This window comes from Echeneis naucrates, chromosome 20, assembly GCF_900963305.1.
Source record: "Echeneis naucrates chromosome 20, fEcheNa1.1, whole genome shotgun sequence".
In the NCBI taxonomy this organism is placed as follows: domain Eukaryota; kingdom Metazoa; phylum Chordata; class Actinopteri; order Carangiformes; family Echeneidae; genus Echeneis; species Echeneis naucrates.
Window position 1 is genome coordinate 2,153,014 of NC_042530.1, and position 13,866 is coordinate 2,166,879.

Here is a 13,866-nt window from a genome sequence, read left to right on the forward strand (position 1 = left end):
GCAAGATGGTATTCTGATTTTAATAAAATAAACAGAGCATGTGTTATTGAGCTAAAATGCTGATTCTGGTCAGATTTGAACAGAACTGCTGTACCATTGCACCATCTAGTGGGCTGAAAGCTTCATCACCGAAGACGCACTCAGTCAACAGAAAGGAAGATGAGTTCTCCAAATGAAATGAGAATGAAGTGGTTCACTCCAGACTTCAAAAACTACTTTTTTTTTTTTCGGTTTCACTGATCTGCAAGATTCGAAATTGCTACAAAAAATTCAGGATCCCAGATGACAGAAAAGATCAGTATTTTCGCTGGTGGGGCATTAATGTTAGTAGTTCAGTCAGTGCAAGGCAGCAAATCCCATGCTCAGTGTCATTTTTACCTCAGTGGGAAGATTGCTTTTTCCGTCAAGGTCAGAGACAGGTTACTAACTGAGCTGTGGCTGCGTCTCCAATCCCTGTGGAACGACTCTCAGGATACCCCCCCGCATCCTTTTCAACCACCCACCTACACACCAACCTGTGCACCTACGCACCCGTGCGCTTGCATTCGCACAGACAAGTGCACGCTAAGCCCCCCACTGAAAGGCAAAGCCTATTCCCACAGCAAATCCATAAAGTTTACCGTTCTCAGGCTTCCACACAAAAAGAACATTTCCGCGCTGTGCCCCTACAGTGAGGAAGCATTGTAACAAACAGCCCTGGATTCAAGTTAGTCTCTCTCATGGGGGCTTTCACACTTTAATTAATATGGGCTGCACATCTTATGGCTAAAACCCACAACAGAACCTCAGGAAAAAATAAAAATACACCTTGTAAAGGAAAATAGTCCCTCTGCAGAGCCATATTCCATAATATGACGCACACTTCATTTGTAGGCAGTACATGTTGTGCATTTATTGTGTGTTTTTATTTAATTCTCCTTTTCACCATCAATCAAAAGCATCATAAAGCAGCAGAGTCTCGGTGCAATTTATGCATCAGCATGTCCCTGGCACGTCTGAGGTTTTCTAGCATTTAACCAGAGCGCCTTAGAGTGGGCGAGCAGCTGGACAGTATCACATCTGCTCAAGGACACCGACTGGCTGCTCATGGCTCGGCCACTTTGCCTCAACAGTGATAAACCTTTATGATTTGGCTCATCATCAAGGTGGTCTTACTTTAGATATCCACATGATGTCAGTGCTGTAAAAAAACATTGTCTACATTTGTTCTTGTTTTAAACCATTTTCCCTTTCTTCCTCCTGCAGACAGTCCAGTTCTGACGAGTCGAGTGGCCGTCACCGTTCATGTGTTGGACATCAACGAGTTCCCGCCTGAACTCGCCAGTCCTTACGAGACCTTTGTGTGTGAAAATGCTAAAATGGGACAGGTATGTTATGGTGTGTTCCTTCCTCCTGCCTCACTCTGTGCACTTCTGGCGTTCAGTGTCGCAACTCTTCAAGCGTTAATGCGTGTTGATTTTTCAGCCAGTTGCCAACTTTTGACTGGAGTGGTGTTTGTCCTCCCATCGAGCTGATATAGCTTCAAGCTGGCTGTTGAAAACTCTCTAAAGGTGCTAAATTGTATCTGAAAGGTGTTGATTTGCACAAACACTGCCAAAGAGTCAGGCACAAATAAATGCAGATGTGCTGTGAAGCTAAAAGTGTAATAATTTTTTCCTCCTTTTCTGGAGCTTTTCGCTCCTTTAATGGCACCGAACAGAAGGCCAGTTTGCACTAACTCACTAAGGTCATTTTAATAAAACCTTTTACTTCACGGGATTGAGCAGAAAACGTCTGAGTGCAGATAGTCTAAATCATGAGGCGATTGTGTCATATAGTTCCACCCACAAGCCGCTGACTTGATGTCTTTATCCAGCTGTTTACTACACCGACAAACTGACCAGACTAAATCGTGCCGTTTCATGACAGTAGCGGCGGCGGCAGCGGCTCTCTCTTAAATTCAGCACCTGTCCTGTTTCATGATTATGTGCCGCCTGCTTTCCGGGGCTGAGAGTCTTTCCTGCATCCTGCTGCTGATCTGCCAGAACATCATCACCTTAATGGACCCGGCTGAAGATGTGACAGGATTAATGAGAGTGAACATGCCAAAGGTGCAGTTTTGGTGAAAAATGACCTCTTTTGTAATCTTCAATATGATTTCTCAACCCTCGCAGACTTACTGCAGACCTCGCACACAGGTCCTAAAACTTGATTAAGAGAAAAGGAAACTAACCGGTGCAACAATTTATACCAGTTCGAGACGATTACTTAGTCAGGGAAAGACTGTCGAAGTAATTTCCATATTCATCTGTGCATAAAGATAACAGATTTTATAGATTTTGACAAGCCCTAACCTTTGTCAGTGGCACAAAGTGTATGAAAATGATAGAACTGATAGATGGAGCAGCTCGGAGTCAGGCTAGCTTCCAGAGGTAATAGCCCATTATTGCCACTACATGGCAGTAAATCGCAAGATGAAGGCAACAGGCATCAGAAATATCTCCTCCTATTTTCAGCTGTAACGTGTCAAACACTGCGTTCCTTGGCTGTCCTGACGGCACGCCACTGTTTCATGAAATGCTTGATATGCAGCAGAGAACTTTCCTGTGTGCATTGTAAGCCGCCTGTGAATTAGCCCATTAACTGGCATCTATATGCAGTCAGTGTTGTGAGGGAACAGGTTCTTTGGCAGTTTATCAAATTACTGTGGACTCCTCATCACACCGAGGATGCTCTGCTGGTCCTCAGACCCCTTCAAATCAAAACAAGCTGCTGCGCTCTCCACTTGAAGGTGCCCGTTTTGCCTTTTCAGCCTTCAAGGTTGAATCGAGTAACGTGTTGGAGGCCAATCTGATGTTGTTGGAGAAAAAAACATTACAAATGCAAAAACACACAAGCACAGAAACGTTTGTGTGTTTGTTGCTTCTGATGGTTCTGATGATCTTTACATTTTCCAGTTAGAATGTGCTGAACTTCACCCTGCTGAATGAACTGCTGATAGTTCCAGAAGAGGTGTTCTGCGTCACTTCACGTGGATGTTTGCCATTCACGTTCATCTGCTGATGTGTGCTCACCTATAGTCTGGGTGTAAGGAGTTTTGTCAGGCTGTTGCCGGTTTGGAAAGCAACTGTGGTGCAAAAAGCTTACACATGAGACGGGTGTGAACTCTGGAAGGCTCCAGTGAACATTCACAGAGAGTTTACAGCGAAGAGCGAGACGTGCCTGTAGAAGTGTGCTGTTGCATATTCACTTGCACGAGTTCTGCTCTGAATTCACAGAGGACTGCATTTCTCCGACACATGCAGCTGCTTCTCTACATTAGACGAACTCCAGTCGAGGTGTAGAGAAACTCAACCACAGCGTTGGCAAAGTCAGATCAGCTGCCAACGTGCAACATGCGCATGCGTGTCTCCTCTCTCCTTGCCTCATCGTCTTCTATCCTTTTTCTTACTCACTTGTTCTAATCTCCTTCTCCTTCCCCTTTCCCCTCCACCTCTTCTCTCCCTCCTGCCCTCCACCCTCCTCCAACGTCTTCATAACACGACTCCACCAGGTGTTGAGCGCAGCTGGTGGATGATGAAGAATTGCAGATCCTCACGTGTAAAATCCATCACATATCCTGCTTGCCCCCGCCGCTTGATGATTATCTGCACTCACACTGCTCCAAAGAAAATAAAATGATAAAAACATACAGGCCACTTGTTTTGGAGTGTGTCACACTGCGGCACAACCGATGTCATCAAATCACCTCCATCCAGGACGTGGCAGAGCTGGAGAGGGAGCAAACTGACGGGTGGCAGAGGAAATAAGGCGGAAATTTGCACATGAAAGAATTGCCAGCGCAGCGGCAAAGAAATATCGAAGAATATTTCCTTTTTTCTTTTTTTTATTATTTACTGTAGTCAGAGGCCTGAGTGGTCAACTGGTCAAGTGTGAAATGAGAAAAATGCAGCCACAAAGGAAACATACAACAAGCATTTACTAGTGTGGAGTTCTCTGAATTAGCACAACAGGTGATATAATGTGTTCCCAGCTCTGAAACGTATTTCCTTTCCTTCTTCTTTTTTTTCTTTTTCTATAATAACACAGAGAAATTCTAACCACCTCCATCACTTTGTTATGCTGGAATAATTACATTTACATTTATACCATTTAGCTGACACTCTTATCTATCTTAACTTAAATGCAGCCGGGTGCAAAAGAGCAGAGTGCTCTTAAAACCATTTCACGTGTACAATAGCAGCAAGTAATAAGCAGCTGCAGCTCTATTCGTGGATGAGAACAGGTTGGAATTTGATTTGCAAGGGAAGGAGGATTTGTACACGACAGACTGAAATGATTATTACAATTGGAGAATGCAAGAATGCAACGTCAAGATTGAAATGCCACTAGAGGAGACCACTATTTATTTTTCCTTCCAACAGTTTTTGGCTCACAGTTTATCTGTAATGTGATTGTAAGACAATTCACATTACAGATACAAGGTACAAACATAGGATGAGGTTGAAATGAAATATGCAAACTATTATTGTCGGCATTATTATATTTTATTTATGTTGTGGTCTGTTAGATTAGGCTTTTTCTTAAAGCTTAGTTCTTAGTTTGATTGCAGGCTGGATATAGAGATGGACTTTTTTTCCTCATCAAAGATTAGATATATGGCAGTGGAATGACAGAACAGCTTCATCAATTCTTCATGATGTGACCCAACATGAGCTGGCAAGTGACACCCCACATGTATGTGGGTATTCCCAAAATATGAGTGAAACCATCACCAGGGACCAGAGTCAGGTCAAGCCCACCACCCTGTGAGTGGGAGCACATGAGGTAAAGCCCAACTGATTAAATGAAAGTGTAATTGTTAGTTGCAGCTTTTCATTTACTCATCACAGAACTAATTGGGTTGCTGGAAATCAATAGTACGAAATGTAACGTCTGTTGTGGGGGAACACAACAAAGCGCTCAAAACAGCCAGCGTCAGGGAATTTTATTCACATACTGAGGGGTGAAAGAGATGGAGAGCAGCACAGCGGCTGGTGGAGGGGGGGGGGGGTCCTGGGCCGCGATGCATCAGGTGTCCACCAGGCCAGGGAAGAGCAGACTGGTCGCCCAGCTGGGCTGGCGTGACGACCCCGTTTTAAAGGAGAAACAAAAAAAATAAAAAGCCTTGAGAGACTTGTGGAAACAGGAAAGTAAAACGCCATCAGCAGTCTGATACAGCGGTGGCTGAATCAGCAGCCTGTGTGTAGTGGGCTGTAAGCTGATGCTTGTTTTGCAAGGTGTCGGCTGAGTAAACTCGGTAGCACATGAATGATTGAGTCTGTTTGCTCAAACGGTGTCTTTTTCTTCAGCCATTGCATGTTTCTCTGTGGTTACAGCATGAAACAACCATCGATGACCCTTTGAATAAACGCATTTCAACAAGTTATCCATGATTGTATTTGTTCCAGTGCTGACAGGTCTGGTACGCAGCCAGTTCAGGACTAGTTGAATATTTTACCAGAACAAATTGACCCGTAGGAATTTTATCTTCTATTAAGTACAAGCTTTTGACATCGAAACCACCACTCAAAAAGAAAAACCCCCAACTGTAGAGGAAGGAAAGGGTCATGGGTCAACTATAAATGTTTCACTGCACAAGCAGAAAAACACAATGCTGACTACTGCCTGAAGTTACAGCTGAGAATCAGATAAGAATCTCTTCCTTTTAACTTTGTTTTCAACAGGTGATTCAAACCTTCAGCGCTAAGGACCAGGATCTCCCGATGTCTGGACAACAGTTCTCCTTCAAATCACCCAGGGAGGATGTAAAAGTCAACAAGAACTTCACCATCCGGGACTTTGGAAGTAAGTGCTCTTACGTTGTGACATCATCTGTGTGAGGTGCCGTGATGCTCGACAGGGCCTTAGAGCATCACCTCGTGACAGTTTACGTAACTCCATCCTCTATAAACGACTGCAAGCTCAGGTCTGATTATTAGCCAGTTGAAAGGTTTGGTGCTCTAAGCAACAAGAGTGGCATGTTTCAGGTCTAAAAATAACTCAAACACATGCAGTCGGACATCATCTCACAATAAGGGCATATGTGACACTGTATGTGTGCGCTGGCCGAGCCCTTTGAAGTCGAACCAGAAAGACGGTAATGAAAAGTGGGACATGGCAGGATGAGGCCAGAGAAACGAAAGCATTCACCATCCTTGACAAGCACCCGGTCCGAACCTCTGATCCAGTTTTACCTTTTTGGACACGCTGTCTTGCAGTTTCCTGACTGCAGTTTCTCTGGGAGCACGCTCTCCAGATATAGAGTGAGATCTGATAGGCAGGGACAGGAAATAAAAACACCACAGGCTCCACCAACAGGTTCAGCAAGAGAGAGGGAGAGAGAGAGAGCACAAACAAAAAAAACACGGTTGTGCACAACATGCAAGGTGTGCTGAAACGCATGCCCTCCTGTCAACAAAATGTGCTGGGCCTCATCAGGAGAACAAACCGGGCTTGACAGAGGTCAGACAGTCTAGCTGCAGCAGACAGAACCGGGCAGGTCCAACCTGACACGTTCCCTCGCTCTCATATACATTGTCGACCTCTATTCCACTCGCCATCTACTCACCTCCGGCTGTCTTCCCAAGTTGTTCCCTTTGTGTGTTGTTATTTCAGTTTTTTTTTACATTTATTTATTTATTATTTCTTATCTGTTATCTATCATTGCTAATCTGCTGTTTCTCTGGAGTGATGCCACCTGCACAAAGAGATAACAACACATCCAAATAGTCCTCCCGCTGCAGTGTTTCAGGCAGTAATGTACCAGATGGGGTTGTGCTCTTCTCCCTCTCTTTTTTTTTTTTAATTTTAAGTGATTGGTGTAAAAATGGGAAGAGCAGCGTTAAGCCATGTCTCTGATATGTTGCAGTTTCTCCTCACATTCAGATGCACCTTTTACAGGATCTCATATCAAACATAAAGATTTACTGGACGTTGGTTTATTGATTTGTCTTTCCCATACTTGGACCTACGGAGGTGTAATGTAGCTCACTGATGTGAGGGTGAACTGCAGCTTTGCTGGGAACATCTGGCTAGATTGACGAATAAAAGCTTGCGGCTTTTCATATGAAATTTATAATAGTCCTTTAATCTAAAACCACGTACATCCTCCTTTATCCCCTTTTTCCAGATAACACAGCCGGGATAGTGACGAAGCGGGGCGGCTTCAGACGGCGTTTACAGGAGATCTACTTCCTTCCTGTTGTGATTGAAGACAATGGCTACCCACCTAAGAGCAGCACTGGCACCTTGACCATCCGCGTATGTGGCTGCGAATCAGATGGATCCCTGCTGACCTGCAGCGCGGAGGCAATTTTTCTCCCCGTGGGTCTCAGCACAGGAGCTCTGGTTGCCATCCTTCTATGTATCATCATCTTGTTAGGTGAGACGTAGTTGCTCATGACTTGTAAACAATCTTCGTTGCAGTATAAAGATGGCGTAATCTCAGTAGGTTGGCTCTCACTGGGGTTTTCTGGAGTCCCAACACCTGATAGACTGATAGACCTCAAAAGGCAACACACTCTGCCGCCCTCTATAGAAAGAGATATCTTTTAGCCCTCTTTATGCTGTTAGACAGGTTCTGTTTAAATGATTTCTGGCAGTAATCAGGGCTGGGTGTGACTAATGAAATTTAACTCAGCTTTCCAAAAAATGTGGTTAATCAGAGTTAATTCATGACTCAACAAGGGGGGCAATTAGTTTTTCATATGAAGCCAGGTTATTTTGGATAGCTTTTTCATTTAATAAATGAAATCATCATTTCAAAACTGAGTAAATACTTTTTAAATGTATATTAATGATTTCTTTGATGATCTGAAACAATTAAGTTGAACGAATGTGCAAAAAATTGGTATTCCTTCTTGTCATTGGCAGAAATGTCACCATTATCTTTTTTTTTTTTTTTTTTCATCGAAACTGTGATGTGAAATATTCTGCTAACCTCAAACATGACACGCTGCATGGATTTTAAGTCTTTCCTGGTGCAGTTCTTAATTTTTGATTAGCTTGAAATGTCACGGTTAAAAAAACCATTGAAAGACGATGAGTTCATATAGTAGAAGATCTAGTTCCATTCAGCTACGCCTGGAAACAACCGATTCCAAACAGACTGAGCTGACCATCCGTCAGGCTGGGCATCTCTCTGGGAGTGTCTGCAGATAATCATATAACCCATACGATTCTGGTCATTCAGTGAGACGTTTGAGATTGGAGGGAGGGAGGCTTTGCTCTATAAACTAAATCCAATTTGGCTGCCCCCGTGGCTGCTTCCCTGGCTGCAGATTTTCCATTTCCCACAAGGTCATAGTTGTAAAACTCCTCCTTAATTCCTCTGCTGTTAATGTCCAAAGTCATTTGCATAGCGGGGAGGAAGTAAACGTAGGTTTATGGCATCATTTTCAGAATTATGAATGTGGGATGAGCGGTTGTTAAAGAAGTTCCTGTTTTACAGTGGAAGTCAGGAGCAGCCATGACCTTTGAATTGAGCTGTATTTACTTTTCTCTATCTCGCTCTGTTATGCATGTTAACAAAGAATCATGCAGCCATGAAATTGCAGCCATGCTTTGACATTAATCCTTTTTCATTTTTATTCATGTCAAATATCTGCTCGAGTGTCACTGTTTTATATGTGAGCATGCAGTCATGTTTGTGGCGGTGCTTTTGCTTCATATGAGGGGGAAAAAATTATATTCAGAGCTCCGACTCGGCTAAATGAGACTCAGCCAAATACAATCACACTGTCCCTGAGAAGGAAAGCAGCAGAGAAAATCTGAACTCGCACTGAGAACATTTCCATGGAGCCACTTAGTTCCTCTGTAGGATTTGTCAGGATGACCCAGTTGTAGTGATTCTACTGTGCAGAGAAAAGATGAGGTAAATTAAACAGACCGGCACAGAGACTTTGATCTGCACTGCTGTTTCCCCCGCACCAATATGGATTGGATGGGCCCAGTGATAGGCTGCATCCAACCAGGGTGTCCCTCAGTAACTTCCTGTTGTTGAAGTCTGGGTTTGTGCCACTGGAGGGAGCTGGTGCACCATCCTTCTTAAACAGCAAGCTAAAACAACTTGGAAGTGAAGGGATGCAGAGAAGATGAAAGTAAGACACCTACTCCAGGCTTCTTCGTCCTTTTCTTTTTTTCATCTTGAATATTTTTATTGGATTCTTTCATTTGAATGATTTGAGTTTTGTCCTGGCCATTGCTCTTCCTCCAAGATGCGACTGTATATTAAAAAGCCAGAGGAAAAAAAACATATTTTACTATATTTTCAAAAAGCAGACGAGGAAGATAGATGGGGAGGGGGGGGGAGATCACACTGACAGGCAAAAGGGAGAGAAGGAAATTTATTGTAACATTACGTGTTGGAAATCACATAGTGGTACTACAGTGCTCAAAATATGCAGAACCTCACGCAAGCTCTGAGGGGATGTGTAAACTGTCACTTTGGGTATATTCTCAGTGGTGCACTTCCACCTCCAACAGTGTTTACAGCTCTTGTGCTAACTGAGTATGTAACGCTGCCAGTACACCACAAAAGCAATTCAGGTCCCAGTAGGTATTGATTTGCAGGTCAGAATTGGCCTCGACGTGCAGGGGAAAACCAGGGGAGGTTTTGGTTTTACTTCCAGATGTGCCGGTTTCTCGCTCTATAACTTTTGCTTCAGTTGTGGTTTTGTTGACTCTGCAGCGGTTCCCAGTTGTATGATTGAAATAACTCTGAATGATGGTTAACGTATGACCTACAGTCAGCAGGGCTGAGGTTCTGTGAGGCTGTATATATAGAGCTGACTGCCGATATCAGCTAACATGCTCACACTGTTGGCACTGACATGAAAAAAAAGAACCTGAGGCTAATTGATAAATATATTTGCTAACCCATAATCAACTGCATAGTGATGCATTTTTAAGCCCTTTCACATAAAACCAAATACAGCAACACAATGAAGGCTTCATCTTCTGGAAGAATATCTGACAATGCCATCCCTCCAGCTGACGGCTACACTGAATTCAACACCTTTATTATCAGACAAGACAGTGTAAAGAGGAAAGATATTGAACGGAGAATCGTGGATTGACCTGGGAACTCGCCTGCTCAGAGCTTTTGCTTCCACACGCGACGTGAGCTCAACACTCGGCTATCTGGTTTTTTACAGCATTGCTATCTTTTGAGCAATGATTACTGGGCTGTCTTCTTTTCTCCCAGGAAGAGTGCACAGCAATCTGGGTCTTTGACAGTGGTCTAACATGTAATACTCTCCATTTGTTCCCCAGTTATCGTGGTCCTCTATGTCGGCTTGAGGAGGCAAAAGAAAAAGGAAACCCTCATGTCATCCAAGGAGGACATCCGGGATAATGTGATCCACTATGATGACGAAGGAGGGGGGGAGGAGGACACGCACGCCTTCGACATGGGGACGCTTCGCAATCCCAAGGTTGTGAAAGAGAACCTGTACCGCAGGGACGTCAAACCTGAGATGAAGAGGGACCCCAGACCGCTGGCCTCTCAGGACAGCGCAGACATCCGAGATTTCATCAACCAGCGTCTGAAAGAGCACGACGTGGACAACTCCGCCCCTCCCTATGACTCCCTGGCCACGTACGCCTATGAGGGCGACGGCTCCGTGGCCGAGTCCCTCAGCTCCATTGGGTCCCTCGCCGTAGACCTCGAGGAGGACTACGATTACCTCAAAGACTGGGGGCCCCGTTTCAAAACATTGGCAGGGATATTTGGGGAACAGTCAGAAACTCAGTCAGACTCAACAACCACAGAGAACGCACATTGATGTTATTCACAGACTCAAAAAAGCAAGTATGTAACAACGTTCTTTTGGTTGCTGACATGACGCCACAGAATTTATTTCCTCCTATCTTATCTGTTGTCATCTTTTTCCACCTCACTGTTATTGATTCTTTTTATGTGGTACTTTACCATTCTCAGTCCCAAAATTGTAAAAAAAAAAACAAAAAAAACAAAACAAAACAAGGGAACATATGGTAACATGATTAGATGAGCAGAGCAGCCATTCAATTGTCATTAAATTGAATGTTGTTTCATCTTACAACTTGTTTCCTCTTGGGGAAAACACATACACACGGAAATGTTGTCATTTCCTACAACATCCTTAAAAGTGCCTCAATATAATTGTTCTCTTTCACTTGCTATTTTATGCCACATATCCAGTGTTGCTCCTTAGACCCTCATAGGTTACGCTGATTCCCTCAGCGTTCAGTACTGTGCTGCGACTGGCCCAGGCGTCGACCGAGACCAATGTCAACTCTGTGGGGACAATGAGGTGGCCTGAGTTTGGCCAAAGATGTTTTGAATGTTATTTATTGTTCTATTTATTCGCTGATTGAGTTGATTTTGATTTTTTTTTTCTCTCTTTTGTGTGTGTGTGTGTGTGTGTGTGTGTGTGTGTGTGTGTGTGTGTGTGTGTGTGTGTGTATTTATCTATTTATCTCTCAGTCATCGATCTGTATTTTTTATTTTTGGAGACACTCGAGTAATTTTGTAATTAATCAAGGCCCACATGAAAATGTATGTTTCTGTTCGGTGGGTCGTGTGAATAGACTTGTACTAGAAGTTGTAAAAAGATAAATTAGGGCTAAATACTGCAGTTCAGTCATGTAATAAACAATGTTTTCTTAAATGAACAACACTTGGACAAAATCCCTTTCGATAACTCATTTGGTTTGTCTTATCTATTTATATTCGAAGGCCATTTTAAAGCAGGAAACATGGTGAGTTGAGTTCATGTTTGAATGAAATATCTGTTAACAGCTTTAAAATATGCACAGAAAAACCTCCAATAACCTCTAAAGAGGGTTTTAAATCCCCACCTTCCTTCGTTTGTACCTTCAGATGACACCATGTTTCACTTTCATCTTATTTCCCAAATTCCAGCAACAGCACGTCGCAACACTCCCCGAAGAGTGGAGCTTCTTCACATCTGATTGGTTTTCTTCAGACAAATCAACAAATAAATGCTTTCAAAGAGAGTGTTTCCTGATTCTGCTAAATATCGGCATGCTGGAAAAAGGCAATCAAGGTGCAGCAATTACAAAGTCACACTGAGGACTCCAAGATGGCCCCGTTTCACTAGTCGCTGAATAGAGCCCCTTAGACCTTTGCCTCCTCAGTCTACTGAACACATAATGGAAGGTCTGGTTAAAAGCCCAAGCAGTCAGGTGACAGCAGGTGACATACAATGCACAACGTGGACCGATGGATGTGAAGAGATTCCTCTTTCTGTCCCTCTCCATCACATCTAACAGGTTCGACTCAAGCCTGAGCTTTAGTAAATGTGCACTGAGATGCTTAAATGGGCTTCAAGTTATCTATGACCCTATTGGGTGCAGGAAAAACACAGACTTTAGTTAAACGCTTCACCTTTACTATCATCTAGAGTTACAATGATCTCTGGCAAATTAGAGCAGAGATCCAGCAGAAATAGATATAAGGGAGGTGATGCACTGTATAATGTGGCAATTCAGAGCAATAATAGAGAACCATCTACTGTTGATAGCAAAGGTGGACGGCGTGTTTTACCCATGACCACGATATCCGTCCACTGTAAAGGACGACGGCCACCTTTTGACATTTTTTTTTTTTTGGGCAGCGGTTCATTTTGTAACATTGCAGGGAGTTATGGAACAAGATGGCGCTGCTACAGTGAGCTGTTAGATGAAGAGCTGTGGGCGACAAGCTGCTCATCTCCAAATTATCAGACAGGTAACCAACTCTTTTCACGGCGCCTGCTGCTCTGGGACTCGCTCTGGGACGCCATGTGCAGCAGAAAACCAGATCACCGTTTGCCCCACAATGATGGAAAGTAAGCACATTTCTGTTTGGCCTCCTTACTAAGGAGATGATAGTTTTTCTGGCCCCTGAAGTACTTAACCCATAAACTGAATATAAACCTGTGTGAAAACTGAATCCATTGCTGAAGGAACCGCAAACCTGCATTCCATCCAATGACCATTAGAGGGCGACTGCAACAGCTGTAGAAAGATGTCTGATAGTATTGAATTAAATGGGGAAATGGTCCTACTTCTCACTTGCTTTATTATCTCAGCAGATGTGTACTGTCCCCTCTTAGTTGAAATAAATGTTGACTTTTAAAATTCTGGATACTTTTAGAGGTGAATAGAAATTACAGCTGGGTAGTGATTATGATATTGATTCCATGTGGCTGACAGACTGTACAACACACAGTGACCCATAACGTGACAATCAATTTACAAACCTGAAGCTTTAAACCGGCTTTTCTATGAATCATCTCGGCACTTGAAAAGGACATTTGCAGCTAAATATAGATATTCTGACTGAATTCTCCAAAACCGTTGGATGAACTAATTTCAGATTTGGTACACATTCATCCTTCCCTGAGGATAAAATTGTGTGAGTGACTTTGGTGACACAGAAAAAATCTAATTTATGACTAAATACCTGCTAAATTAAGCTCCACTGTGTGCCAATGAGTTTCTCTTTGTCATACGTTTGATGAAAATGATTTTTAATTGGTACAAGAGGAGAATTGTGTGAACTCATTCCCATACTCACCCTCTACTTTCCTGTGGCCTCTCCCAAAACGCACCATTTCCACAGTACTTATGAGTCACCCTGTCCAGCAGTGTTAGGCTGCAGAGACAGACCAAACAGAGACATCAGCACTAACAGAGGAATGGTGGGTGTTAGGTGGCAGCCACTCCATGCATAAACATGAGCGAGCTGGCACATTGTACCCAATCGCTCAGGGGAGAGGAACCATTACCACCAGCCAAGGCAAAAAGAAGTGATGGCATTGATACTGTTTGTGTTGGAGCTGGTTCAAGCCTCTTTGC

The 13,866-nt window shown here is 43.4% G+C and overlaps 1 protein-coding gene across 1 annotated transcript in view; it reads left to right on the top strand.

Annotated features, from left to right (window-relative positions):
- LOC115060779 (cadherin-12-like) overlaps positions 1-10,805 on the top strand; it is a 53,616-nt gene extending 42,811 nt beyond the window's left edge. The window contains exons 8-11 of the mRNA XM_029528869.1: positions 1,246-1,367; positions 5,706-5,826; positions 7,151-7,402; positions 10,294-10,805. Of these exons, the coding sequence (XP_029384729.1) occupies positions 1,246-1,367; positions 5,706-5,826; positions 7,151-7,402; positions 10,294-10,805 (1,007 nt within the window). The remainder of the gene's footprint in view (positions 1-1,245; positions 1,368-5,705; positions 5,827-7,150; positions 7,403-10,293) is intronic.
- Positions 10,806-13,866: the final 3,061 nt, after the last annotated feature.